This window comes from Lepidochelys kempii, chromosome 7 (genome assembly GCF_965140265.1).
Source record: "Lepidochelys kempii isolate rLepKem1 chromosome 7, rLepKem1.hap2, whole genome shotgun sequence".
NCBI lineage: Eukaryota > Metazoa > Chordata > Testudines > Cheloniidae > Lepidochelys > Lepidochelys kempii.
The window spans coordinates 40,203,560-40,216,544 of NC_133262.1; the positions used below are offsets into that span (position 1 = coordinate 40,203,560).

At 45.4% G+C, this 12,985-nt stretch overlaps 1 protein-coding gene across 7 annotated transcripts in view; it reads right to left on the minus strand.

Moving 5' to 3' along the window:
- Positions 1-12,473, minus strand: part of SLC6A11 (solute carrier family 6 member 11) — a 279,091-nt gene extending 266,618 nt beyond the window's left edge. Inside the window, exons 1-3 of one of the 7 annotated variants that reach the window (XM_073352324.1) lie at positions 12,237-12,473; positions 10,783-10,871; positions 10,027-10,139 (exon numbers count right to left, since the gene is read on the minus strand). In XM_073352324.1, coding sequence (XP_073208425.1) covers positions 10,027-10,096 — 70 coding nt within the window. In that variant the 5' untranslated portion in view covers positions 10,097-10,139; positions 10,783-10,871; positions 12,237-12,473. Of the gene's footprint in view, positions 1-10,026; positions 10,140-10,782; positions 10,872-12,202 lie in introns of those variants that run through there. The other 6 variants (XM_073352323.1, XM_073352322.1, XM_073352321.1 and 3 more) reach the window with 6 other exon arrangements.
- Between the last annotated feature and the right edge of the window lie 512 nt (positions 12,474-12,985).

Sequence of the window (12,985 nt, forward strand, 5' to 3'; positions counted from 1 at the left end):
AAAATACCCACAAATCTATCATATTAATTTGTGACAATATACTGATACATGTTTACCAATATCTCATTTTTAGCTCATCATGAGCACAGTCCAAGATATTACAAATCTAAGCTTTTTGGTACAGCAGTGACAAGATATTTAATGATAAGACCGTTAAAACAGTCACTAAATTATATTGAAATGGAATGGTCTCAGTCTGCTAGAGAACAAGGATGCTGCACAGCTACTGTGCCTGAATTATGCCTTTATCTTAATTCCCTACACTTTAGCAAAGAGATTATTTGCATGATGATTGATTTATGTTCAATAACCTCAGAGTGACTATGCAAATACCTCTTCTCTGATTAGCCACTGCCTATGGCAAACGTGGCTAGAACACCTTGTCACCCACCTATCCCCAGATATTAAGCACAATATAACAAGGAATTACTCTTACTAGGAGGAGGAGGGCCCTGAGCAGCAGTAGGGTGATGTTGAGAAGACAGGGGTTAACTTGGACAGGGTGGAAAGGAGGGAAGAATTGGAAAAGACCATGATAACATTCACATTGGTGTGAATTCTGAAGGCTGGGGTTCATAGAAGCTAGAGAAGACAGTTGAGTATGGTAGTAAGTGGAGAGAGCTCCCACTTCATTTCCCTGACTTAATTGACTCCTATGTCTTCAGCCCTGGTGTCAAGTTCAGAATGCAGTTTTTGCACTGTAAGCCCCCAAGCTTTCTAAGTACTCTAGCATAGATTCTGACAGAGTTGTGGTAAGTTCTTTGCTCAGTTACTGCAGGGGCTACACTATTTTAAATGCATTTGTTTTCTAACCTGTCAATTCTTGTTCTTTGAGCATTACTAATAAAGCCTCATTTCACACTTAAAACATACCTCAACAAAGGGACTCCAGTGGTAAGTGGTTCTCTGCCCAGAAACAGTGTCGGCAATTCCATGAGCACCTCTTTCTGCCCTGAGAGCAGAAGTGTTCTTAATGAATGCACACAGTGCTTGAGATCTGACAGGCACACTCTATTAGTACCCTGCAGACAGTAAGCAGCACTTTGATGTAACCAGAAGTTGAATGACAGCCAGTGCTGAGTGCAGACAATAGGTGTAATCTGTTGTCATAACTCTACTCAGAAGTTAAGCAGCCACATTCTGTACTAGCTGAAGCTTCTGACGGGTCTGCAAGGTTAACCTATGTATGTGGACTGTGTTGTAGTTTCCCAGCACAGAGGCAACAAAAGTGAGGATGACAGTGGAGAGGGCCACATCTTATTGTAAAGGATGTCATCTCCTGGCCAACTTCAGATGGAAAAAAGGCACATCTGGAATCTAATGCAGTTTGGGAATCTAGGAACATTGATGAGTCTAAGACCTTGACACTCCAAATTGTTTAGACAATAGGTAGGCAAACACCCTCAACTGCGGGAGCAGTTATAGATTCTACCCATTCCTCACACTACTTGTCCCAGCCAATCGGCTTCACCTCCACTTAATCTGGGTTAAGTTTAAACCAGCAGCTTTTCATCAAAGTTGCAGAAATTGGGACAGCATGGAGACTCTGGAAACATCTGCAGGGTCCTGTTGACTTCAGTGGGAAATAGATTGAGCCCTCTAAATCTGAGTCAATCAAAATGAGACTATGGGCCTGATTCTGATCTCACTTTCATGGGTGTAAATCAGGAGAAAAGACTGGAGTTATGTGGATATAAAATTATTGTGAAGAGAACTGGACTCAGTTGTAATATTCCATGTAACAGGGGAGAGCCTGAGGCTAAAATAACCCTGATTACAGAAAAAGCCCCAACTGAGGGAATCAAGTGATTCCAGTATAAAATACCCAGGAGACTGCAACTGTCTGTAGATACTGCAGGGAGCACTAAGAAGGTCTCATTGGGGCCCAGGCACCAGCTGAGAGAGCCTGAGGAGAAGGGCAAACTCCAGGCAGGAGGTGCTGGGAAGCAGAAAGACCAACCAACCCTCAGAGAGGAGGGACTGTGCCCATCTGAAACTGGGATGAAGCTCTGAATTGGTGTTCTATTTTAAAGACTTTCTTATTTGGACTTCCAGGAAGGAGACACTGAACTTGGGTTAGAGCCTCGTGGGCTTTTGACATGGTCTCCCACAGTATTCTTGCCAGCAAGTTAAAGAAGCATGGGCTGGATGAATGGACTATAAGGTGGATAGAAAGTTGGCTAGATTGTTGGGCTCAACGGGTAGTGATCAATGGCTCCATGTCTAGTTGGCAGCCGGTATCAAGTGGAGTGCCCCAAGGGTCGGTCCTCGGGCCGGTTTTGTTCAATATCTTCATAAATGATCTGGAGGATGGTGTGGATTGCACCCTCAGCAAGTTTGCAGATGACACTAAACTGGGAGGAGAGGTAGATACGCTGGAGGGTAGGGATAGGATACAGAGGGCCCTAGACAAATCAGAGGATTGGGCCAAAAGAAATCTGATAAGGTTCAACAAGGACAAGTGCAGATTACTGCACTTAGGACAGAAGAATCCCATGCACCGCTACAGACTAGGGGCCGAATGGCTCGGCAGCAGTTCGGCAGAAAAGGACCTAGGGGTTACAGTGGATGAAAAGCTGGATATGAGTCAACAGTGTGCCTTTGTTGCCAAGAACGCCAATGACATTTTGGGATGTATATGTAGGGGCATTGCCAGCAGATCGAGGGACGTGATCGTTCCCCTCTATTCGACATTGGTGAGGCCTCATCTGGAATACTGTGTCCAGTTTTGGGCCCCACACTACAAGAAGAATGTGGAAAAATTGGAAGAGTCCAGCGGAGGGCAACAAAAATTATTAGGGGACTGGAACACATGACTTATGAGGAGAGGCTGAGGGAACTCTGATTGTTTAATCTGCGGAAGAGAAGAATGAGGGGGGATTTGATAGCTGCTTTCAACTACCTGAAACGGGGTTCCAAAGAGGATGGATCTAGACTGTTCTCAGTGGTAGCTGATGACAGAACAAGGAGTAATGGTCTCAAGTTGCAGTGGGGGAGGTTTAGGTTGGATATTAGGAAAAACTTTTTCACTAGGAGGGTGGTGAAACATTGGAATGCGTTACCTAGGGAGGTAGTGGAATCTCCTTCCTTAGATATTTTTAAGGTCAGGCTTAAACAGGGGGGACTCAAACAGCTACTCCAGTACGTCCCATTACAATAATTTGAGAAAATTAGCAATAGATTGGCTCTCCTAAACCAAACTATGTCTTGTTTACACAGGGAGTTAGTGTGTAGAGAACTAGGGTGTGAAATTAAAACTTACTAGCTATTCTGCACTCTCTCCATGTGGACACACTTCTTGTGCACTGAATTCCCTCAGGTGGTTTAGCTTTATACACTTCCAAAGTGCACAAAGGCACTTTAGGAGTGTCCACAGGGGGACTTAGTACATATCAACTACTGCAGGCTTTTCCCTTGTGTAGACAAACCCTAAGGTGATCAGAATGTATCAGTGTACTGTATGACAGTGTGACTGGTCTGGCACCTTACCGCCCCTTTCGGGCAGAGGGGAAATGGGGTGTCGGGACCTCGCCATTCCCAAGCTTGCGTGTTCACCTCTCTGGGGGCGACCTGATGTGGCCTAATGGCCTCTGTCCACACAATCACCCCTTAGTCAGGGTAGTGTTCCCTAGTGTCTGGAGTCCATATAAATTGCTCCCAGTGTCAGAGCAGTGCAGTGCAGTGCCTGGGGCATGGGATATGCATCAAAGCGAGAGACTGCATTCACTTTATGGAAATCAATGCAGAACCTGACTCTTCCGTCCGGCTTGGGAACTAGCACTGTTGGGCTCTGCCATTTGCTCCTTGACTCTTTGACTACTCCCAGGGCCAACATCACCTCAAGCTCTTTCTGCATGGTCTCCCACATCTTCCTGGGGAGCAGGCAGTGATTCTCCCTCACTTTGTGGCTGGGGATTGTGGTGATATAATGGCTGGTCTACGTGCTGTTCCCTGGCTGCGCTGACAAAACAGCAGGGAAGGCTGATATCAACTGTCGTACCTGTTCCTGCTGTACCAGGCCAAGCTCTTGGCCTATGGCTGCCACCCCTGGCTCCGCCGGTTTGCTGGCCAATGGCCCCAGTTGGGGTTCTGGAGGGTATAGGGCGATCATCAGGCCTTTCCGGTCTCTCCAGGCCTTGAGAAGGTTCACATGGTAGACCTGAGTGTCTTTCCTTCGCCCCGACACCCGAACTTTGTAGTCGAGAGGCCTATTCATCTGGTCACCTCGAAGGGGCCTTGCCACTTTGCTAACAGTTTAGATTCAGAGGAGGGTAACAACAAGAGGACATGGTCCCCAGGCTCAAAACTCCTCATCTTCACCCCCTTATTATATTGAGCCTCTTGACTATGTTGGGCCTGCACCAGGTTCTCTCATGCCAAGGCTCCCAACTCTCAAAGCCGCTCCCATAGGTGGAGGATATATTGAATGGATCCTCTGACCCAGGTCTCCTATTCTTCCCATGTTTCTCTCAGGAGATCTAAGATTCCTCAGGTTTCCTCCCATAGAGGAGTTCAAAGGGGGGAAACCCTGTGAAAGCCTGAGGCACCTCTCGCAAAGCAAAGAGGAGTGCTGAGAGAAGCTTATCCCAGTGCTGAGGGTCGTCTTCCACTAAGTTTCTCAGCATTGCTTTCAGGGTGCCATTAAATCTCTCTACCAACCCCTTTGTTTGAGGGTGGTAGACTGAGGTCTTAATGGTGTGGATATTTAACAGATGGCATAGCTCCACCATCAATCTAGAAGTTACGTTAGTCCCTTGGTCCATCAGTATCTCCCGCGGCAGACCAACACGGGCAAAGATCTGCATTGCTCATTGGCAATGACCGGAGCCATGGCGGTTTGTAAAGGTACCGCCTCTGGGTACTGTGTTGCCTAATCGACCATGATGAGGATGTACTTGTGGCCCGAGCTGCTCTTTTCCAAGGGCCCCCCCCAAGTCCAGGCCAATCCTCTTGAAGGGCGTCCCAATCACCGGCAAGGGCACAAGGGTGGCTTTCGGTAACCCTTTCAGGCTGGCCTTCTGGCACTCAGGGCAAGAGGCTCAGTAATCCCGCACCTCTGGATGGATGCCCAGCTAGAAGAATCTCTGGGCCACCTGTCGCAGCGTTTTCTCCCTCCCCAGATGCTGGCCCAAGGTACTGAGTGAACCAAGTGGAGTAAGTTCCTCCAGAACCACTGCAGGACCAACAGTTGGTACAGGTCTTCTTTCGACTGGGGCTCCTGGACCACCCAATAGAGTAAATCATTATGGATCTCAAAATGGGGGCCTTGCTGTCAGTGTTGGGGTGGGTCTTCCTTCCTCCTCTGGATTGCTAAGCAAGACTGTATGAAGAGGACACTCCGAGGACAGGAGAACACAAGGCTGAATCAACTAGCCCCATCTTTCTTAGGCGCACTGGTAGTCCTCCGAGGCCGCACCTGGGGGAGGACTTGGTGCGTGTCTTAGCAAGGTTGCCATCTGCTGGAACAGTTGCTCCCAGTGTCGCTGTTGCGGTTTGCTTGTTGTGGGGCAGTCAGCTCCCGAATAGCGGCGGCGGCGGCTCTTCTTGCTGCTGCACCACCCACAGTTGCTGTTGTGCCACCTGCGGCTGTTGGTTGTCCAACAGCCGTTTCAGAAACTTCTCTGGCTCCATCTTGGGTGTCCGAGTCCTTCTTTCAGGCCCTGATCGATGCCCACGTTCTCCACCCCTTGTGACTGGCCTAGCACCTTATTGCCCCTTTGGGGCAGAGAGGGAAATGGGGTGTTGGGACCTTGCCACTCCCAAGCTCGCGTGCTTGCCTCTCGGGGGGTGGCCCGATGTGGCCTCATGGCCTCTGTCCACACAATCACCCTCAGTCAGGGAAGTGTGCCCTAATCTCCGGAGTCCATATAAATTGCTCCCAGTGTCAGAGCAGTGCAGCGCAGTGGCCCAAGTCCATATAACCCCCACCTAGCAGCAGGGCCTCTACCGTTTTTGCAGCCCCAAGCAGTGAAAAAACCTGTTGCCGCTGAATTGCCGCCGCGGATGGCAGGAGAGAGAGAAGCTGCCACCAAATTGCCGCGGCGGCAGAAACTCTGCCGCCCTGACTGCTGCCCCAAGCACCTGCTTGGAATGCTGGGGCCTGGAGCCGGCCCTGCCTAGCAGCCGAGTAGTGCGCCCTAGCGGCCAGAGTCCATATAAGTTGCTTCCAGCATCAGGGCAGTGCAGCCAAATGGCCAGAGTCCATATAAGTGACTCCCTGCATCAGGGCAGTGCGTCCCAATGGCCAGAGTCCATACATCACCCTTTGCAGGAGGGGTAGAGTGGCCTAGTGGCTGGAGTCCCTATGATTCCCCCCTTGCAAGGGGGTAGAGCAGTCTAGTGGCTGGAGCCATATGATTCACATGCTAGCCCCTCCCCCACCCCAGGGGGCAGGTGGCTGGGAGTAGGGGGACCCGGGCCCATCCTCTCCACTGGGTCCCGACCCAGGGCCCTGGTAGTGGCAAGTTCCTCTTGCCACCAGCTCGGCTGGGATCCTCCCCAAACATGCTGAGCCTCACTTCCTACCCTAATCTCCGGGTCCTCCATGTCAAGGGGTCCTCCGGTCTGTTCCCCTGCTGTGACATGCTCCGCCAGGGCGCATCCTCACTTGGCTAGCTTCCGGATCCTGGAGCACAGACTGTCCTTCCTCAGAAGCTGGCGGTGTGCCTCCTTCCCCTCCAGCAGTCAGCCCAGACTGACCAGCTCTGCAGGCTTTTATACCTGTTCTCCAGTTGGACCATTCCCAGAAGAGCCTCAGGGGCGTGGCTTCTCTGCTAGGAAGGAAGGGTTAACCCATGCAGTACCAGAGCAGGGCCACTCCACCCCGTCACAGGCAGGTAATATCATCTCCTCTATTAGAGAATCACTTAGCTACACTCTGTCATTTTCCTATACCAGATTTGGACTGGCTAGAGAGCTTGCTCATACACACCAGATGTGTTCATCATGAAATCTTTTAATGCTCTGCCAGGTATGGCTGAGGTTCGTTTAAATAAGGTATATTACACACAGTGCCACCTTAATGGCTGAACAGTATAATACAATTTAGCATTCTTTTATAGCCTTAAAATCCATGTACATTAAATGTATTTGTCTAAATCCTCAGCTGGTTTTAATTGTCATAGATCTATCAGTGAATTTACACGAGCTGAGGATTTGACCACTGTTCCCTTGCCTTTGGTGGCTATTGTTGGTAACATTTTTCAGAGTGTCAGAGCAGTGTAGCACAGTGGCCCAAGTCCATATAACCCCCACCTAGCAGGCAGGTAGTATGCCCTAGCGGCCAGAGTCCATATAAGTCACTCCTAGGATCAGGGCAGTGTGGCCCAATGGCCAGAGTCCATATAAATCGCAGTAGGGATTATACTAGTTTGAATTACTTATAGCAACAATCTGGGTCAAAATGAGTGTCAGTTTCTCAAAATTAAGAGAATCCATTCAGCTCAGGGCCTAAATTTTTGACACCTATTCTGTACCTGTTGTATTCAACGTTAGGAGTAGTCTTCCAACTAGACAAGAAGGTCACTGTCAGACAAAAAAAGAAACAAAAAATACAAGGCTTCATCAGAAGTATGACTGGTATTATACTTAAACAAGTTAATATGCAGCAAAGAAAAATCCTAGGAGTTAATTTCCATTTTTTATAAGCAGTACTGCTTGTATTTGTAGATCACATTCAACTGCAAATGCCAACAGTTTCCTGGGCTTATCTCCAATTTTAAAAATATTCTTCATCTTTCTTTGTAAAACAAATTCTGTCTTCCTGGACTGTCCATCTCAGCCTTTGAGTCTATTAATTTTAAAAGAAAGTCTGCCTTTTGACCGTGCATCTTTTCTCTCAATCATTCATTCTAAGGGTGGAATCTGAGCTCTCTCTTCTTTGAGGCTATGATCTGATGAGGAGCCCTAATCTCAAAGTTTCAGATATATCCCAGCATGCACTAATGGAGGGTTTACCAGTGACATTCATCTCTCTAGATCTGGGGCTTCAGGAGAGGAAGGGTTGCTAAGCAAGACTGTATGAAGAGGACACTCAGAGGATAGGATAAGACAAGGATGAATCAACTAGCTCTTGCGCTAAAATTGACATGGTCGCAAAATCACATTTTAAGATGCAAAAGAAAAATACAGCTTGCAGGAAAGTATAGTTTGTCTGTAAGCTCACTGTGAAAAGTAAAGCCCAACGCAGGAATATGTGCTAAAGCAGTAAGGTACTGCAGGTATCAGATCACACTGAGATGGACACTTTTTTCCCCCGTAAAGAAATATAGGTATTTTAATATGGAGTGACCACAACTAATGCTTATTGTTTCAAAGTAACCACAGGGACTCACTCATGACCACCATGCAGAGGTTGCTTTCAGATGAATGACAGCTGCAAGGCGTGTGCATGTGTTCTGAGATGCAAATCTCATTGGGCCAGAGAGACCATCACAGTAGTAAATATGTCATTGTACAGCCTTTCACCCTTAAGACACCCCCAAAGCTTTATAAACTAGTGAATTGAGATTATGCAACTGAACCACCTAGTAAGTCTTAGCAATAAAATTTTAGGGTGAGAGCGCAAGAGAGACTGAATGTTAGCCAGGACATTGAGTTTGTCCCAACTTGTGTGAAAAGTGCCATGCGTTCCTTAAACTTCTACCGGAAGAGCAACCCGAGACCTGCAAAAGCACCTCTCAGGAAATACCTTACCTGAAAAAAAGACACAGCTAACTTGGCAAATGTACAGGATTACCTGACACCCCATCCTGTCAGAAAGACTTTCAGAAGCCATTGTAGGCCAGATTTTTTAAAAATGTCACAATGCAGGGCAACTGCACTTGTATTTCCCCCACAGTAGTCCAGCAAGGCACTCGCTGTCAGGCTTCCAGCACCCCATGCTGTTGCCTCTCTTGGGTAGAGAAGACACACATTCACCCCCTCACCCTTCTAAGTGGGGTATCTCCAGGCTGAACCATGATGCCTTTACTGTGCTGTTCCCAGCAAAAGACAGACTGCCTAAGCAGACCTGTTTGCTTTCTCTTCAGAGTCTAACAACTGCGTAACTGCTCACAATTAAGATACCATACAGCTCTTTCTATGCAATTTTATTCTTAGGATAAAAGTATCACAGAGAAAACATCTTAAAAACAATATGAGAGAACCCATGCACTTGCTCATAACCTTCCCAGAGATCACTCTAAATCTAACATGCGCTCTGCCAGATAAATAGTCCTGCAAACCCCTCAGAGGGGCTCTCTCCTATGGTCACAAGTTCATTACAGCCTCAGCACAGAACTAGCACCCTCATGAGAAGTTTATTCTCTCCTTTATACAGTTTTAGGTCTTTGATCTGCAGTTTCTGAGTAAGTAATCAGTAGACAATGGTTTTCTCTCCCCAGGTGTAGCTTCTAAAGGCTTTCTAAGTACATCTTAGGAAACCCACTTCACATGTATTGTCCCAAACAAGTCCTGGAAGTTCCTATCGTTTCCTTAAGGTGTACATTAGTCAATCTCCTAGAAAAGCTACGTACAAAAACACAAACAATTTCATTTCAATACAATGGACCCAAACGTATTAAACTTAATTCAATAAAGTTTAACTTAATAAGGTTTGTCCAGGAAGTTGCTCTTGGTCACAATCAGCATGCACAGTCAAGACTAACTATTCAAAACAGCTCTGCTACCATTTAGATACTTTAAATAAAGACCAAAGTTTCGAAAGCACTCAGCATCTCCAATTGCAACACTCATGGCTAGATTTTCAAAAGAGCTCAGCAGATAAGGTCTACACCATAGATGTTAATACATCTATTCTAGACGTCCTAAGTAAGCTAAATTATTCCAGGAAACGTACACAAGTGGCCAAATTTTCAAAGTGCTTATCATTTGTTTTCTGCAATAACTTACTGCAGCTAAAACTTTAAATAATCTAAGTGTTCTACAAACATTGATTAGAGCAGTTAACAACATGCTGCTGGAAAGAAGTCTGTCCACTGAAGATAAAATAGCACCACCAAGGATATGAAGAAAAAAAATACTAACTGAAATTTCTGTGTGAACTTTCTTTTGATTTCTTTTTATCAATCATTACAAAACACTTGGATGTATCCATTCTTCAGACTCCTTTTTCCTGTCCTCAGCATTCAGTGAAAACCCTTTTGAGAAAAGGAAAGAGAGGTTGAGATGAAATAAAACAGAGATTTGAATCCAGAGTTTTTACTTCCACGTCAGTCTGAGGGTGGTTACCTAGGAAGGTGGTAGAATCTCCTTCCTTAGAGGTTTTTAAGGTCAGGCTTGACAAAGCCCTGGCTGGGATGATTTAACTGGGAATTGGTCCTGCTTTGAGCAGGGGGTTGGACTAGATGACCTTCTGGGGTCCCTTCCAACCCTGATATTCTATGATTCTATGATATTTAGGAATCATATTCCCATACATTTCTATATGTTTTAAAACCGATGCATAGCATTTCTAAATTTGCCAAATCACTAGGACTTAAACTTTTCATTCCCAGGAACTGTCCCTTTGGTGGTTGTGTTTGTCTTAACCTTAAACATTCAAGACTTGATGGAAAATTCACCCTCATCACAGTCAGTAGGGTTACAGCCTCTTACCAGTGGTATATATGGCTCCATTTGCCTTCTTAATGTTTAGTATATTTACTTTTTCCTGAATAGGAACATTTGGGTCTGATGGAAAATCTTTTCCAAGTTTTAGATTGAGTCTAGCAGCTTACTTCCTCTCAAAAGGAAAACACAAGGAGACAGAACTCAAAAGCACGTACATTGTTGGACACTAACCCACAGTTCTGGTGCTTTTCTTGATGTACAAATTGAGTCCCTGGTTCTTCACAGTTAATTCTGAACAGGATTTTCTGCTGAACCAATCTCTGTTTTAAAACAATGAGATTTGTACTATGTTGTCACAAATTTCTCTGTTACAATACGATAATTCTCTGTTATGTTTCACATGCGCTGCTTTATGTTATGCTTTGACCTCAAAGTAGTACAAAAAGGTATAAACATTTAAAGCTTCAATACAGCTACAACTACATGGAGGAACTTTATGCTTCAAAAGACTCAACAAAGTAATTCATCCTGTAGATTGTTCACTGCTTTATGTAAAGCAAACAAAATATATTCCAAAGATTAAGATCAATAGTCTTGAATTGATTAAAATCCCATCAAACTATCAAGCAGCCATTTTTCAGCAGTAAACCACGTTCTATTTAAAATTACAATATATTAATGTTTAGCGACAGTAGCTGACTATTTTGGGCCTACACTATATTACATGTTCTATATGGATTTACAGCACCATAATTAAAGTTTGAAAATGTGTCAAATACACGTTAATAATGTATTACCAAAAAGTTGCTTGTGATATAAAAATGTATACTTTGGCTATCCCAGTTTCACCAGATTTCGTATCTCAGGTCTGGTTGCATAAATCATAAGAATGACCACACTGGGCCAGAACAATGGTCCATCTAGCCCAGTGTACTGTCTTCCAGCAGTGGCTGGTGCCAGATGCTTCAGAATGAACAGAACAGAGCAATTTATCAAGTGATCCATTCCCTGTCATCCAGTCCCACCTTCTGGAAGTCAGAGGTTTAGAGTCACCCAGAGCATGGGGTTGCATTTCTGACCATCTTGGCTAATAGCCATTGATGGGCCTATTCTCCATGGATTTAGCGAGTTCTTTTTTGAACCCAGTTATACTTTTGGCCTTCACAACATCCCCTGGCAATGAGTTCCACAGGTTAACTGTGTGTTGTGCAAAGAAGTATTTCCTTGGGTTTATTTTAAATCTGCTGCCTATTAATTTCATTGGGTGACCCCTAGTTCTTGTGTAATGTGAAAGGGTAAATAACAATTCCTTACTCATTTTCTCTACATCATTCATGATTATCTAGACCTCTATCATATCCCCCCTCAGTTGTCTCTTTTATAAGCTGAACAGTCCCAATCCTTTGAATCTCTCCTCATATGGAAGCTGTTCCATACCCCTCATCATTTTTGTTGCCCTTCTCTGTACCTTTTCCAACTTGTATATATCTTTTTTGAGATGGTGTGACTAGAATTGCACACACTATTCAAGGCATGGATGTCAGGCCCACTCGAGACTCACCTGGAACAAAGCACTCCCTATTCACACTTTTCAAACCACCAATCAAGCACACGGTCAAACTGTCCCCACAACAGACACTCAGATACTCACCAACACAGCCTCCTTAATGCAGCCCTTAGCATACCTTCTCTCAGGCAGATTCCAGGCAAACTCCCTCTGTTAGCCGCTCTGCTGTTCGCTGCTCAGCTGGTTCGCAGCTGACTGGCTTTTATACAGTGGGTGAGGGAACTGGGATGTTTAGTCTGCGGAAGAGAAGAATGAGGGGGGATTTGATAGCTGCTTTCAACTACCTGAAACGGGGTTCCAAAGAGGATGGATCTAGACTGTTCTCAGTGGTAGCAGATGACAGAACGAGGAGTAATGGTCTCAAGTTGCAGTGGGGGAGGTTTAGGTTGGATATTAGGAAAAACTTTTTCACTAGGAGGGTGGTGAAACACTGGAATGAGTTACCTAGGGAGGTGGTGGAATCTTCTTCCTTAGATATTTTTAAGGTCAGGCTTGACAAAGTCCTGGCTGGGATGATTTAGTTGGGGACTGGTCCTGCTTTGAGCAGGGGGTTGGACTAGATGACCTCCTGAGGTCCCTTCCAACCCTGATATTCTATGATGTACCATGGATTTTTACATTAGCATTATGATATTTACTGTCTTATTATCTATCCCTTTCCTAATGGTTCCTAATGTTCTGTTAGCTTTTTCTGACTGCTTCTGCACATTGAGCTGAGTACGAAAACAGTATTCAAATGCAGCTGGACCTGCAGATCATTTACTACTTTAACTTTTGGACACTGGTCTGCAGATGGACCCTGTAACCTCACAAGTCATTACAATTTCTTTTGGAGGGATATTAGCAGAAGTAAAGCAGCGGAGGAAG